The 17,046-nt window shown below is 40.1% G+C and overlaps 1 protein-coding gene across 9 annotated transcripts in view; it reads left to right on the top strand.

Moving 5' to 3' along the window:
- Gas2 (growth arrest specific 2) overlaps window positions 1-17,046 on the top strand; it is a 144,593-nt gene that overhangs the window by 20,639 nt on the left and 106,908 nt on the right. For 2 of the 9 annotated variants that reach the window (XM_052760560.1, XM_052760569.1), the window contains exon 3: window positions 15,510-15,674. In XM_052760560.1, coding sequence (XP_052616520.1) covers window positions 15,527-15,674 — 148 coding nt within the window. In that variant the 5' untranslated portion in view covers window positions 15,510-15,526. The other 7 variants (XM_052760563.1, XM_052760562.1, XM_052760564.1 and 4 more) reach the window with 7 other exon arrangements.

Below are 17,046 nucleotides of genomic sequence, written 5' to 3'. Positions count from 1 at the left end.
TCAGCTCAATTTCTCAATTTTTACACTGTTCAGGACTGTGTGTTTAGGGAATGGTGATGCCCACATGGGCCTTGTCTTCCCACATTAACAGTCAGTACACTAACCCACAGACATGTCCCCAGGTCAGTCTGATCTAGACAATTCCTCATTGAAGCTCTCTTCTCATGTGGTTCTTGGTTGTTGCAAGCTGACAGAAGTATTGGTTCTTAACAACCAGGGAGCCTGCATGGGACCAACCTAAGCAGATGTGTAACTTGGTCCATTTGTGGGACTCCTAACAATGGGAATAGGAACTGTCCCTAATGCTTTGGCTGGCTCTTGGAAACTTATTCATCATACTGGATTGCCTTGCCCAGCCCAGGTGCTTAGTCTTACTGCAACTTGATATGCCATGCTTTGCTGATACCCAGGGGAGGCCTGCCCCTTTCTGAACAGAAACAGAGGAGGAGTGGATTGAGGGAGGGGAGGGGAGGGGAGGGGAGGAGAGGGGCAGAGAGGGGATGGAAAGAGAGGAGAGAGGGGAAACTACAGTCCTTATGTAAAATAAATAAATAAATAGTGTTATTTCTTTGAGAAAATCAATAAGATTGAAAACCCTTATCCAAATTAATTAACAGGTGGAGAGAGAATATCCAAATTAACAAAATCAGAAATGAAAAGGGTGGCATAATTACAGACCCTGAGGAAATCAAAAGAATCATAAGGGCATATAAAATGTTGTACTCCACCAAATTAGAAAAATCTAAAAGAAATAGACAAGTATTTTCCATGATAATTACCACTTACCAAAGTTAAATCAACATAAGATAAGCAATTTAAATAGACCTACAATACCTAGTGAAATGGGAGCAGCAATTAGAAGTCCCCCAACAACATCAACAATATGGTTTTAGTGCAGAATTCTACCATACTTTTAAAAAAGAGTTAATGTCAATACTTCTCAAATTATTCCACAAAATAGAAGCAGGAGAAACTTTGCCCAGTTAATTTTATGAGACCACAGTTACCCTGATATCCAAACCACATAAAGGCCCAACAAAGAATTACATACCAATTTCCCTTAAACACATAGATGCAAAATACTAAATAAAACACAGGTAAACCAAACCCAAGAACACATCAAAAAGATCATCCACCATGATCAAGTAGGCTTCATCCCAGAAATATAGGGATGGTTCAATATACATAAATCAACATGTAATCCACCATATAAACAAAATGAAAGAAACCACATGATCATCTCATTAAATGCAGAAAAGGCCTTTGACAAAATCCAAAACCCCTTCATGATAAAAACCCTGGAGAGATTAGTGATACAAGGGTCGTACCTCACCATAAAATAGACAGTTTACAACAAGCTCAGAGCCAACATAATTTAAATGGAGAGAAACGCAAAGCAATTTCATTAAAATCGGGAACAAGACAAGGTTGTTCACTCTTTCCATATCTATTCAATATAGTACTTGAAGTCTTCAGGAGAGCAACTAAGATGACTGATCTTTATAAAGTGGATACAAATGAGAAAGAAAGATGTCAAAGAACCTTTATTTGTAGATGACATGATAGTATACCTAAGTGACCCTAAAAATTCCACCAGGAAACTCCTGCAGCTGAAAAACACTTAGAGTGAAGTAGCTGTATACAAAGTTAACCCACGGAAATCAGCAGCCCTCCCACATACAAATGACAGATAGACTGAGAAAGAAATCAGTCGGGGAAACAACACCTTTCACAAAGCCCCAAATAGTATAAAATACCTTGGGGTAACTCTAACCAAGCAAGTAGAAAATTTGTATGATAAAAACTTTAAGATATTGAAGAAAGAAATTGGAGAAGATATTAAAAGATGGAAAGATCTCCCATGCTCATGGTTTGATAGGATTATCAGAGTAAAAATGGTCATTCTACCAAAGCAATCTACAGATTCAGTAAAATCCCCATCAAAATCATAACACAATTCTTCACAGATCTTGAAAGGACAATGGTCAGCTTCATATGTAAACCCAAAATACCCAGGATAGCTAAAACAATCCTGAATAATGAAAGAACTGCTTGAGGTATCACCATCCACAAGTTGTGCTACAGAGCTATAGGAATAAAAACATGGCATTAGCATTAAAACAGACTCATTGATAAATGGAATTGAATTGAAGAGCCAAACGTAAGTCCGTACACCTATGGACACCTGATTTTTTTTTTTAATGAAGAAGCCAGAAATAATCATGAGAAAAAAAGATAGCATCTTCAACAAATGGTGCTGGTCAAAATGGATAGGTACAGTAGAAAAATCCAAATAGAGCCATTCTTATCACCCTGAACAAAATTCAATTCCAAATGGATCAAAGACCTCAACATAAATCTAGGTAGAAGAGAAAATGGGGAATAACCTTGAACTCATTGACTCAGGAAAAGACTTTCTGTACAGAACACTGTTAGTTAGCACAGCCACTAAGATCGAGAATTAATAAATGGGACCTTATGAAACTGAAAAACTTTTATAAGGCAAAGGACACTCATTCAAACAAAGCAGCAGCTTACAGAATGGGAAAAGATTTTGACCAACTACACACCTGATAGAGGGCTAATATTCAAAATATATGAAGAACTAAAAAACCTAGATATCAGGATGACAAAATAACCAATTTTTAAAAATGGGCTACAGATTTAAATAGAGAATTCTCAAAAGAGGAGAAACACTTAAAGAAATGTTCAATATCTTTATTCATCAGGGAAATGCAAATCAAAACTACTTTGAGATTTCATCTTACACCAGTCAGAATGGCCAAGATCAGTAAAACAAGTGACAGCCCATCCAGGCGAGGGTGTGGAGCAAGGGGACACTCCTCCATTGCTGATGGCCCTGTCAGCTTCTACAGCCACTATGGAAATCAGCGTGGCAGTTCCTCAGGAAGACAGGAATCAATCTGCCTCAAGATCCAGGTATGCCACTGTAGCATGAATCTTAAAAGTTCTTATTAATAAAATCAAACCTGAGGCCAGTTATTGGGGTGAACACTGGAAGATCAGAGAGACAGAACAAGCCACAGCTAACCTCACCTGGCCAACTTCTTAGCTGATCCTGTTTCCTCAGACTAGAAGCTTCTGAGTCCTCATCCAAATGGACCTCAGCTGAACTGTGCTGCTCGAAAGCCTGAAAGCTTAACCAGCCAAATGCTTAACCAGCCAAATGTTTAACCAGGCCAAATGCTTAACCAGCCAAATGCTTCTAGTTTCTGGCCCTCAGGCCTTATATACCTTTCTGCTTTCTACCATCACTCCCTGGGATTAAAGGCTCGCTTTCTGGGATTAAAGGCGTGAGTCACCATGCTTGGCTGTATCCTTGAACAGATGGATTTCTGCCTCTGGAATGCTAGGATTAAAGGCGTGTGCTACTACTGCCTATCCTAAGTATCTAGTGGCTTTTCTGTTCTCTGACCCCAGATAAGTTTATTAGGGTACACAATATTTTGGGGAACACAATACCACCACAGCCACTCTTGGGCATATACCCAAAGCATGCTTCATCCTACCACAGAGACACTTGCTCAACCATGTCCACTGCTGCTCTATTCATAATAGCCAGGAATTGGAAACAATCTAGATTTCTCTCAACAGAAGAATAGGTAAAGAAAATGTGGTATATTTGCAAAATGGAGTATTACTCAGCCGTTAAAAAATGAGATCATGAAATTTTCATATAAATGGATGGAACTAGAAAAAATCATCTTGAGGGAGGTGATCCAGACCAAGAAAGACAAATATGGTACATATTCACTTATATGTGGATATTAACTGTTAAGTCAATGATAACCAAGGTATAGTCTGTGGAACCACAGAGGTTAGGTACACAGTAAGGGACTTGGGTCAAGGGGCTGATATATTCCTAGGAAAGGGACATGAAATAGATAGTTATGGATGCTTGGGGGCGGGAGACTGCGATGGGAGGATTAAGTGGAGAGGTGGAGGGAAGAGGGGGACAAGGGAAGGAACATGGGAAGAGACAGCTAAAATTAAGGGCCATTTGAGGGGTAATGTGGAAACCTAATGCAGTAGAGCTTCCTAAAGTATATACATATATGAAGGTTATCTAAATGAAATCCCAAATAATGGGAGAGACGGAGCCCCACTAGCCATCTCTTTTCACCAAATGAAGCTTCCAGTCCTGGGACTGGGTTACATCTAATTGAGCTGTTGGTCAAAAGGGTCTGTTGCCAAGACTGTAGTTTGCTCTCCACAAGTTGATGGTAAGGCTCGATCGCTTAAGACATACCTATACAACTCTTTGAACATGGTAAAGTTGAACTGGTGTCATATCAGCTTTTTTAAAATACTTTTTTAAAAACATTTATTCTCTTTTTAACATCCAAGTGCTTTGCGTATATATTGTGGCTTCCAGTTTAGTATTTTTATAGGATTCCTGAGTATGCAAATGAGTGGGTCTCTAATTCCTATGCCTTCTTCTTGGGTTCTTTTCCTTCTATTGGTTTGTTTTTTCCTATTCTGATGTGTTAGGTTTTGTTTTATTATATTTTATTCTTATCCCTTTGAAGCCTGTTTGTTTTTTAATGAGAGACAGAAAGAGGGTGGATCTGGATGGGAGGGGAGATAGGGAAGAACTGGGAGGAGTAGAGAGAGGGAAAACCGTAATGATATGTGAGAAAAAATATCTATTTTCAATAAAAGGAAAAACAACAGCAACTAACCACCACAGTGCCTCTTCAGAAAACCTGTGCTGTGTTACTTTCATCACCAAAAGAGTATTTGGCATAGCTGTGAGGTGTCGAGGAAGTCAATGCAAATTCTCTGTTCCTCCTGGTTCTTCCTTGAAGGACAGAGACTGACATGATGCATAATTAAAAACTTAAAGTATCTGGAAGGATGGACCATGGTGAGGCATGGAGTGTGTGTGATTAAGGCTTTCGGTGCCCTTGAAAGTCTTATTTTCTCAGCCATGTTTAGCGTTATTCTCTGATCAGCAAAAATATCTCAGAACTTGCTATTTTTAAACAAAGTAATGAACAATGAGACAAGATTATTTTATCTAAAATAAAAGACTTTGAAAGTCTAGGGTGGTAAACTTTTGAACTCTTATAACTACTGAAAACATATACATTAACATTTATTGGATGATGATGTTTTAGTCATAAAAAATTATCATCAAAGATATAAACTTTTTATGTAAAGGATCAGAAATTCAAAGTATCTTGGGGGGGTCAATGAAAACTCAAACTAGGTCAAACTGAGAAATGATGTTACTCATGTTTATGCACTCCAATTCACCAAGTTCTATCTGTTTTCATTTTTTGTTTTGTTTTTTTATTTATTTATTTATTTTCAATTTTTTTTTTTTTTTTTTTTTTTTTGGTTTTTCGAGACAGGGTTTCTCTGTGTAGCTTTGCGCCTTTCCTGGAACTCACTTGGTAGCCCAGGCTGGCCTCAAACTCACAGAGATCCGCCTGGCTCTGCCTCCCGAGTGCTGGGATTAAAGGCGTGCGCCACCACCGCCCGGCTTGTTTTGTTTTTTTATGTATGTCATTTTTAGATGCTTTCCATTCTCAATGCGAGGAATGATCCTTTTTTTCTTTTTTTTCTTTTGGGGTGCTAAGGAGGGCTGTGGACCCAACAGTTGCAATAGCAAATCTAACCGAAATGAAAACCTTCAGTCTCCTAAGTCTTTCCATTGTTGCCTGTACTGTCACTGCATGCAAATACTTGTGCCATTTCTGGATCTTTTAGAACAAATAACCCTTCCAGATGGCAGCGATAATAAATGTGGAATGCTCTTTTGATGGCAGCTAAAACTGTCTGCATTATTTTGCTGTTGTGGATTTACCGGTGGTTGATGTGGTTGATTTTGTTTTCTGTTAAGGGGTGTGAGCATGCCTCACTCCGTTGTATACCTGGTCTCTGGTGATCAGAGAGTACTTGTGTGCTGCAGTCATGCACGCTGGAAGAAGTACATGACTGATTTTGTGAAGAACACAGTGTGATCCCTTGCAGCAGACACTGTGGGAAGTGGAAACCTGACACTCGGCTAGAGGCCACTACCCTTCAGAGGTGAATGAGACAGCCCAACATCTGTCCACTTTGTGCAAAGCTTTTCATCTTAAAGTTCATGTCCTAATACATAGCAGTTGGGTTAAATTGTCTGTGATGCTCAACACAACACTGAACTATGTGTAGCTGAGAAAAGGAAGGACAGAATCACATTTCCTTTCTAAAGTAGAAACAGCCCTGCATGCATGCCCTTCTAAAATCTGATATTTAAACAGAATTGTAAGACATCACATTCTTCTATTTGGAATGAACACTGGCCCAAATTACTAGAAAGCTCATGCCACTGAGTGTGCAAACTCACAGGCCAGGAAAGAAAACCTTCTCCAACACCCAATTTTTAGCATTGTGCTAAAGTCATTTACTGTTAAAACCCTGAAGTTAAATATGATCCTTTCCCTGCTCCCCACCCCTTCTCTCTTAGGTTAGTGTTTGGGGGAAAGACAGGGGGCTGGGGCTTGGCCCCAACTTGGAATTGCTGCCAACGGCTTGTAATACAATCTCTCCCATTTGAAGGGTAAATCAGTGTCAACCGCGTTTGCTGTCCAGCAGAAAAAAAAGTAAGCATTTTACTTCCGCTCGGTCCGTGTGGACTGATGAAATGTAGGAAATCTGTTTCTGGTGAGAGGGATTAAAATCATTTTCCCAAACAGCACCAAGAGGAGCCATCACAGGAGTATGAAGAGGGGCGGCGCGGCCACAGCTGCCGCCACTGTGCTGCCGGGCTGCGGGGAGCCAGGGCCACAAGACCTGTGTCTGGAGGAGCCGCAGAGGCGCAGCCTGCAGCGCCGGCGCCGCTGAGCAGCTACAGTGAGCAGTGGGGAGCGGCGGGCTCGGTGAGCACGCAGCCAGAAGCACCCCACCACCACCCCCCACCCTCCACCCCTGCCCTGAAACCGGGAGGGGTCCCAGCGCTGAGCTACTGCAGGAGGGCGTGGGGGAGGGGCCTGGAAGCAGCGCGGCACAGAGGGTGAGCGGTGCTCACTGCGGTGGGGGACCTCCTGATGCCCTGGAAACAGCTTCCATCCCTCCATTCCTATTGTTGAGCAGCGCCAGAAGCCCGCTGGGACCGCTCAGCCAACCAGGGGCGGAAGTGAGGAAGTCTCATTAGCGCGTGGACATAAATGTACACATGCGTGATGCTCAAGCTAGCCTGTAATGCCGTGCGTGCTCTGCGGTTGTGTGGATGGGTGGGGTGGTAGCGGAGGGGGGAGGGACGTGGGCTGTTTGGCGGTCTTAGTCACACTTCCTGAAGGTTTGGTTAAGTGGGAGCGAGGAAGGAGAGGTTGTAATGCACTTTGGGGTGACTTTATAAATGAGTTGGGTAGAGTTGAACCTTCTTACGTGTGTGAACAAATGCTAATTTATCTATCCGTAATTTTGTATTTCAACGTGGTATTTCGTATTAGCCCAGCCCGAGATGACTGGAGTCTGAAACCGTTTAGGGAGCAAAGGAGCCAACTTTTCTTTGGAGGTGTTAATTATCCTGGCAAAATTAAATTACATCAGCTCTGTAAAGGATTGACTTGGTCCAGACATCTCGGAGTTTCTAATGTGGGATCAGAATGGGAGCAAACTCAGTTCTCAGCATTCTGTTTTCTGTATTCCAATACACATTGAGGTGGGGTGGGTTTTCTCCCAATTACTGTTTCTTAATCACAGTCTTTGTGTTTTCTATCTCTATCTTCAACTTTGTTTTTGTTTTGTTTCTTTTTTAATCGACTCCCCACCCACTATCCCACACCTCTCCAACAAAGCTTGAGGAATTGTGCACATGAGATTTTATGCAGAGGAAATAGGATCTGCGTGTTCAGAGGGACACCCATCTGGCCCCTCGTGTTAAATAAAGGCTCAGACAGGTTGGGAGTATCCGCCAGGCACAGGAAGTCCTCCTTCCCTTCCCACCTGTCCCTGGAGACTCTGAGAGGCAGGGCTGAGAACAAACCCTGTGCTCTTTGCTGCTTTTCCCCAACCTCTTAGTCTTGTGCTCATAACTACAGCTCGCATCTGATTTGCCTAGCTTGTCTCTGGCATCCATCAATGAGCCCTTCTTCAAGGGATGCCCTGGTCTAGCTGTGGAGAGTGTGGTGGTGGTCCTTTCCAACATGGGTGTTCAGGTTCTGACTGCTTAAGAGAAGGTAAGAACCAGAGGGGCCAAGACTGGGGTGCTGCGCCTTGACCATACCCAGCGGAGCCTGTGCTGAGCACTGTCTGGGAAGTTTCTGAGGGAGTTTGCATTTCACCCACTGAGCTTTGAGTTGTGTCTCTTCGTTGATTTTATCGATAAGCACCCAACTTTGTGCTGTGGACTGTGCTTTGCTGGGAAATAAATTCATATGGCAGAATTCACTTCACCAGAGTCAAAGGACTTGGGATTGCCCACCGAGTTTGCTAGCATCTTGGGACCAAGGTTAGTTAAACTTTGAGCTTGAAGGTGTGGGAAAGCTTCAGGACTTAATGTAACCTGCAGCAACTTGCCTTTTAGAACTTCCAGACTGGAGGTCGGCTGTGCAGGTTCTGGAGCCCTCTGAAGACTTGAGTTGGTTAAAACAACTGGTATGCTTCTAACAACATGTTTCCAGGAAAATTTGTTTAAACTTTTTGCAGAAATTACAGCATTATTTTTGTGGCTTTGATATTGTGTCCCAAACAAGAGCCAATTTCTTGCGGTTTTCTTGAACGGCTACTGAAGTTTTCCACTCAGTGTTATTAGACTAGAGGAAAGGACAGGAGAGAAAGAGTAGAAATAGCTCTTGCCAAGGTGGGTTAAGGTGCTTGGAAACTCCCTGTGTTAAATGTTTTCAGGGGCAATTCAATTGAGATTTTCTATTGTTTTCTCTTTACATGATGAATCTATCATCTATCTATCTATATCTATCTATCATGCACATATGTAATATATATAGCACATACATTGTACGTATATTTGTTGCATGTATGTCTGAAGAGAATGCTGAATTCTGATAGTTCATTCCTGCCTTTGAGTTAAAATAAAATTTTTATGTTATGAACAAAATGCAAATCTTCTCATGAATTAAGGCTTGCCAAATCAACTTTCATAAACTTTTGATGTGAGCCATTACAATTTCCACTTAATGACTTTAGATGGTTTTCTACTCAAATTGTGTTTCAGTTTAATCTGGCAGAGTTCTAAAAGTCTGCACTTCACTGTTTGGGAGAATGGTTTAGTAGGATTTGGGGAACAATGACTTAAAAGAAAATCCCAACTGCCAGAAATATTTTGTCTTGAGGAAGAGATGTGTGTGTGTGTGTGTGTGTGTGTGTGTGTGTGTGTGTGTGTGTGTGTAATCATTTTATCCAAGATAAGTCACTATGGGGCTGTCACTAAGAAAGAGATGCCTTCCTTGTACAGTCTATGTACAAGGAGGGTACAGAGATTTAATGACTGTGTGAATATCCCATTACTTTGGGCAAAATATCTTCCTAGGCTACCAGCCTCTTATGAATATATGAGAATTCTCCCATGCAGATTTCCTAAGGGCCTTTTGAGTCTGCTCTCTAGTCGCTTAACTAAAGTTTCATGTAATTTTGCTTGATGTTTGCTCAATTTATGTTTGATTTAGTCACTTGGCAGAGGCTACAGCCCCATCACAAGAGCTGAAACTGCTTTTGTGATGCCATCAATTGTGGACTTTATTTTCTGATTTGGCATTTTTAATGAGATTTCACATTCGTAACTTGGAATGGGAGTGCAGACATGTGATCCCAGCACTTGGGAGGTTGATGCAGGAGTACTTAAATTTTAGGCCAAGCTAGTGCACTACATAGTGAGTTGGTGTAGACTGGGCTCATAGTCAAACCAAATTAAATCACAACTAATCAAATAGCAACAATATTCTAATGAGAGACAGGAAAAGAGTGGATCCGAACAGAAGGGGAGGTGGGGAGGAACTGGGAGGAGTAGAAGGAAGGGAATTCATAATCAGATTTATTAATGAGGAATATAATCTGTTTTTAATAGAAGGAAAAATAGCAACAGCAAACATTTTACATTTTGAACATTGGTTGATGAGCTACATTTTGTAGAGATGTTACTGGTTGGTCAAAATAAGTCACATGACAATAAAATTTTCAGGAAGTGGAACAAATCAACCTTGGACTTCTATTCTTTGAGTCTAGTTCAAAACTGACATCTTCTCCTGCTTAATTTTGGAAGAGTTTTTGGATTGATGCATTCATTTTGTTTTTTATTTTAAAAGGCAGTCTTATTGATCTAAAATCTTTGTTTCTGCCTTGTTTGGAACCTTTAGCATATAAACTTTAATGGTTAAAAGTGAGCAACATTGTAGAAGAGAGCCAAGGTCGCCTTTAAAGGCGGGTCTCTTGGCTGCAATTCACTGGGCCTCACTACTTTCAGTAGCTTTTTGTAAAGGAGATGAGGGGAGAAGGGGAGACAGAAAGGAGGTTTGGGTAGTGTCTGTCGACACCTATTTGTTTCAATATGCACAGAATCTTGTCATATTAATAGCTTATGATCCTTAACTCATATCAAAGTGCAGTACTTTGTTACCATTTTTAACCCCATATAAACTCATTTTGCTGCTTAAACTTCTGCACATAAGCTTGGGTACAACATCCTCAGCATGAAGAGAGTTTGGGAGCTCAAATGACATGCGGTTATTTATTCATACTTTACCTGCTGACATTCCCATCCTTTCTATCTGTTCACATTAGTGATTGAGTTATGTAGAAAGTCCTAGTTTGTTACAGAATTTCTTCCCAAAAGAAGTCATTGGATGTTTTATTTTGTCATGTTTTCTAATGGTGATGATTTAGATTGCATATAGAATACACTGAATTTGAAATATTTGCCAAGTAATGTCGTAAATGTTGAATCTTCATAATTATCTTTGAAATGCTCATGTCCACGGTACACAGTGAACAACTCAGATACAAAGAGAAAAATTCTATGGTATGTGCAGTTTCTTAATGGCGAGGTCATGGTGCCATTATTTCACCTTAGGATGTTGGATTTCATCTCCTTTACTCTATCCATTCATTAGCCTTCCTTAGTTGAATCTCACAGAAGACAAGTAGTATAATGGCTTTTTTTTGCTTCTGTTTTTTCTTTCTATATAATAATGCAGTATGTTTTTTTTAATTTTTTTTTTTTTTGTCATGCTAGCCTTCTAGAGATAGGAAAAAACATGAAACATTTTGGCCATAATCACAGCACACCTCTAGGTGGCATGGAAGAATTCTTTTTTTTTTTTTTCTTTTCAGAGTAAAATCTATGTCTTCAGCTGCACTCTGGAGTAATGGGCTAGACAGTCTTTAAAAGTGATGTTTTACTTTCAGGCTCATTAACTTTTTCTCCTTCTCTTGGGGTTGCCCAAGTCTCATCACATCCATAATTGTTATTCCAGAGTCACCTTTCCTATGGAAAGAAAGGGGAAATACACAATCTTTGAAGGATTTTGTATACATGTCTGTGTGTTTTCCCCTTTGAGATTCATTTTATTCATTCCAAGTCCTTACAGTTCAGTTACCAACGTTTAGTCACAGAAAGCTTGCAGGAATTTCCATTTAGTGAATTCGTATACATATTTGAGGTCTTACTCTTTCCAGTTGGTTGAGTTTAATACTTAACAAAGTTGTCATTTGATCTTTTAAAAGATTTGGATTATGTAAATTTTATTGAAAATATCTTTAATTGTTAAGCTGTGAAAACTTGTTCTCCTTCTCCTGACTTTTCTGTTCAGTGTCTCATTGATCATTTTCTTTCTTGTCTTTAAATCTACTCTTGACATGTTTTATAGTTTTGGAAACTTTAAATGCCTTCCAAAGAACAGGCATGATCTTTTCCTTAGTTTCTCTTTAGGATCTAACGCAGTTCATCTAGACACACTCAATATTTATTACAGATTATAAAAGGATCAAATTTCATAGCTATCTTTTTATTTAACTATTATGAACTTTAAAACTTTTAAGAATTAAACTAGATTTTATTTGCTAAGCAATTCATATCTTTATTTTTATCATGTATTAATTCTATAACTAATATGTTTAATATTCTTTGATCATCTCAATTTCCTATTATTGTAGCCTGTTTCCCTCCACTTGCCCTCTTCCCCCTCAAACCCCCTTCTGCTGTCATTATCTCGTCTTTTTTTCCATCCCTCCCTTCCCTCCCTCTCTGTGTGCTTTCTTGCTTGCTCCCTTCCTTCCTTCCATCCATCCATTCATTCATTCCAGTTCAGTCATTTAAATGAGAGTCTACCTCACCATGCGGTGAAGTCCTCAGACTCCATATTTTTTTCCTTCTAGCTGGGTCTATTTCTGTTTCCTATCTGATTTCAGCCAATTCTTTCTTTGTTTTGTTTTGTTTTTTTTCAAGACGGTTTCTCTGTACCCCTGGCTGTCCTGGAACTCTCTTTGTAGACCAGGTTGGCCTCGAATTCACAGAGATCCACCTGCCTCTGCCTCCCTAGTGCTGGGATTAAAGTAGTGCACCACCACCTTCTGGCTTGATTTCAGCCAAATTCTAAGGCCTGAATGTAGAGACTTTAAGGAAACCCACTGAGTCATGCTCAGGATAGTGATGATTTTAAATATGAATAATGGAGCAGGAGAAATTAGGTTGCTCATCTTTCTTCTTTTTAGAGAGGACTTGGACAAGTCCTGTCTCTTAAAATACCCTTGTGTCCCTCTGTATTTGCCATAGTTTAGTTCTCTAATCTTTATAGTATTTGAATTATCAATTAAGCTTTCTTTCTCTCACGTTGGCCTCTGGGAAAATGTGACCCCCTTTGTACTGACCATCTCTACTAAAATTGTGGTTATGTACAAAATACCAAAATAAAACTAGCTTAATTATCGTTATTTGTTTTTAGTGATTCATCTGTTCATATTAGGAGATCGTTTGGATTACATTTCTGTTGAAACACAAGAGAGATTGCATGGGAAATAAAGGTGCTACTGTCAGGGAAATAACAACTTCACTGTTCAGAAATGTTGAGGGGAAGGATTGTGTGCCTCTGACTCACTGCAACTGTTACATGCCATTAGGCTCCCTGTAAGCGATCCCCTGATGGATTCTGTGCTAGACAATGAGCTTCAGAACCCGAGGCGTCTTCTTGCCTTTGTAGCGTGACACTGGGCTCTGAAGCTTCAATGGGAGTCACAGGGCACACAATAGGGTGTAGGTAGAGTTACTGTGAGACCTTATCTCACTTTCAGGGAAGTAGTGGGAGAGATTGTGTCTGGAGAAGGAGGTATTTTAGAGGTAACCCTTTTAAGATTTCAATTAGTTATTTAAATGTATGACTCATGTGCTTAGGTGTATGATTGATCACATGTGTGTTGACAGGCTAACCATCCTGTAGGATCCTGATTAGCTACCGACAGAGGTATTGTTTTGCTGGGTATAAACATAATTTTTAAAAAATTGGGATTGAAAATATTTCAGGTGTTTTTGACGTTTAATCACAGAAGTTTAGAGAAACTCTGAGCAATGATGTTATTAACTGGGAGAGAGTAAACAACAGCAGCATTCTAATTCTTACATTAACAAACTTGTAGCCTATGACAAGGTGTAGTAAATACAGATCATCTTCCTAATCCTTCATTTCAGATACTTAGAGAACGTCAAAAGAGTAAGTGCTTCAGAAATGAAATTATACCTTTCAGTTGTGTATTTATTATATACTTTATGTATTTACTACCTCTCCAAACAGTCTTTTCTAAGATTTTGATGATAACCACATTTTGCATTAAAAAAATGGAAGTAAATTATTTATTCAAAAGTAAACTCTTAAAAGAAATTAACCTAAATAAATTATAAAGTTTGAGAATAACTAAAAAGGAATACTGTGCAAAGTCTGAAAGAGTAAAACGCCAAAGAGAGCATGTAACTTAGTCACTTTGAAATCCTCAGATGCAATATCTAGAATATTATATGCATCTAAGGACTTGCCTGTTACAAATACACTTGTGTTTGTTGTCACTTGGTTATACTTCTTTTGGTTATTTTATGTATCTACTGATTTGCAGCCAGAGCTGGTCAGGGTAAAGTAGACTCTAAAGGAAATGATTGAGCTATTGTAAACAAAAGTGAAATAATTTTATATCAGATAAAAGACAGCTTCAAAATACTTACATTACTTAAGTAGCATCAGGTCTTTCAAATAATTCATACAGGAGCTGGAGTTGTAGCTCAAAAAGAGAGTGCTTGGCTAGCATGTAAGAGATCCTGAGATTGTTTCCCAGCATTCCATATACCAGTATGGTGGGGCATACCTGTCATCCCAGAACTCACGAGGTGGGGCAGGATCAGAAGGTCAAGGTCACCCTCAGTTATATAGTAGTTATATATAGCATTTTGAGGCCATCTTGGATTACTTTTGACTATCCCCCCCAAAAAAATAATTCAGACAAAGACATTATACTTAAGGCCAATTTAAATACTTAAATATATTTATATACTTTAAAGTATTTATTTACTTAAATTCTTTTCCTATGATTCAAATAAAGATTTGTGCTATCCATACACTGAAGTGATCAGGTTATGAAGTAATCTTATTTTATTTATTTTTATTGTGCTGTGCATTAACACTGGATTTCTAACATGCTAGGCAAATTCTCTGCCATGCTTAGTTTAGATGTAAAACACTGAAGTACTTTGACTCTAGAATGATCACAAACAAACTCGAAAGGAGAAAATCATGACAGAGGAGCGAAGGCCCCCAGGGCTAGCGGTTGTTAGAACAGTGTCTTCCGCAGATGCATTCTGTCAGACTGTGTCTTCAAGCAAGAGTTCTTGGGGCTTGAAGATCAAGATCCTAGCCTAACTCTACTGTGACATCGTGAATAGATTGCTTATGCTACTGACCCCTCTGGTCTTGGTCCTCTGTGACTTCCAGAAATGTAGTGGAGACTGTTTGAATAACCCTCCTCTCCTACCCAGTACTTAGTACTTTAACTGTGAGTCCTTGAGTCTGCAGTCACCAACAAACTGCATGCTGTGCTTAATATTTTAGGCATCTGTCTAACCAACAATTCCCAAGTGTTTACTAAAAATTGTATGAATACTGTTAGTGTGCATGTTCAGCACTCAAATTCTGTAGAAATCTCTGGCTAAAAAAAAAAAAAAAAAAAAAAAAACTAGACACTAAGATCTCAATTTAACCACCTTTTACTGTGTTTGCATAGATGGGATTTCTTGCCCTTGAAGCTGGTCCTTTCCAAATACATTGTTTTACCCGAGCTAAGCATTTATTGTTTGATTTTCTCCTTGACCTTTGATTGTTGCCGTTACCAGGTGGCTGGCCAAAAGTGAATGAATAAAACAACTAATGTCTCCTGGGTTTAATAATTAATAACCTGCTCTGACATCATGGAAGCCCGTGGATGGGCCCTATTACAATGTCGTCGTGGTGGCATTTCTACAGTTTTAACCTGTACGAAAAGCTGTTGCTCTTCTGTCTCCACACCAGGTGTTAGGAGTGGATAAATGATGTGCACTGCCCTGAGCCCCAAGGTTCGCAGCGGACCCGGCCTGTCTGATATGCATCAGTACAGCCAGTGGCTGGCCAGCAGACATGAAGCTAATTTGCTGCCGATGAAAGAAGACTTGGCCTTGTGGTTAACCAATCTATTAGGTAAGGTTCTAAGATATCACTTTGTGAGCAAAGATAACAGTGTCTTATGTGTTTTACCTCCTCTCACAGTGTCCTTCTCCCAAGCATGTGACAACACCTGGAAAGAAAGACCTTCTTTATTGGGAGTTTTCATCTGGGAAACCCGAAGCCTGTGGAAATTTAAATGAATTTCCCAGTGCCTCTCACATTAGCTGTGTTTCATACTCCAGCGTTCTGTGCTGGAATGTGGAGATGTGCGGTCGAGTTGCTTATACTGTTTCTGGTCTGGTCTGATTTATTTTTGACTCGTCAGTTTTCAGCTGAACACTTTGACCCGTGCTTTGGTTCAGGCTGCAGGCTCTATGAAATCTGCCTCTAAAACTGTCTTTCTTGCCCTACTTTTACAGTGCACCTTCCAAAACTGCTCAGAGCCTGAACTCAGGGAGAATGCCTACGCTTTGTCCAAATGGGCTGACCGAAGTAATTTAGCTTTGAACTGAATTCTGTTTTCTTTTTAGTGTGCCTTTTTGAAAAAGCATCGTTGTTGAGGGAAATGACACTGCCTGCTAAAGGTGCCTTTGCTTTTGTCTGGTGAACTCTGAGGGCGAAGGTGCCGACAGTGAAGGGTATAGAGTTGTACATTTAAAGGCTCGTCATATATTAAGCCACAGCATCACCAGTAGTAGATTTCCCCAGAGAAGCGCGAGTCACAACTTTATGCTCTTACAGAGTTTTCAGAACATAAGACTTGACTGTGGAGTAAGCAGAGCTTGTGTGGTGCTGTGTGGTTGGCAGAGTGGACCCGCCTACACTGTTTAGCACTGAAGCAATCCTGCAAGGCACAGGTTCACTGTCTAGCTAGGAAGTCGGGGCTTACAGACTGCACCTCTCGGGATGAATCTCTAGCAAAGACTGGGAACCCATTAGCCTTTTTGCAGAGTTTTCTCTGCTCATCTTGGCTTTTTTTTTTTTTTTTTTTTTTTTTTTTTTTTTTTTTTTTTTTTTTGGTTTTTCCGAGACAGGGTTTCTCTGTGTAGCTTTGTGCCTTTCCTGGTTCTCGCTCAGTAGACCAGGCTGGCCTTGAACTCACAGAGATCCGCCTGGCTGGCTTTTATACTTAATTGCTTTTTAAAGAAAATATTTGTCTGTGGGAGGTATTTACGTTTTCTGTGTCATAAGCACCTCATTTTGACCAACTTTATGGTTTAACCAGGATGACCAGATGTGGTTATAGACAATATACCCTTCAGAAAGGTTTTCAGGACCCCCTCCCCTCAGCAAGGTCCTCCACCTCACCACGGGGCTATCTCTAACACAAGGAAGAGACTTCCTCAAATAGAGGAAGTTGTTGCCTCCTTTGCTTTTCTCTTTCCAGGGCACACTAACAACTGTT

The sequence above is a fragment of the Peromyscus californicus genome, unplaced genomic scaffold (genome assembly GCF_007827085.1).
Source record: "Peromyscus californicus insignis strain IS unplaced genomic scaffold, ASM782708v3 Scaffold_4__1_contigs__length_199733344, whole genome shotgun sequence".
NCBI lineage: Eukaryota > Metazoa > Chordata > Mammalia > Rodentia > Cricetidae > Peromyscus > Peromyscus californicus.
This window is presented reverse-complemented; position numbering and strand designations above follow the sequence as displayed.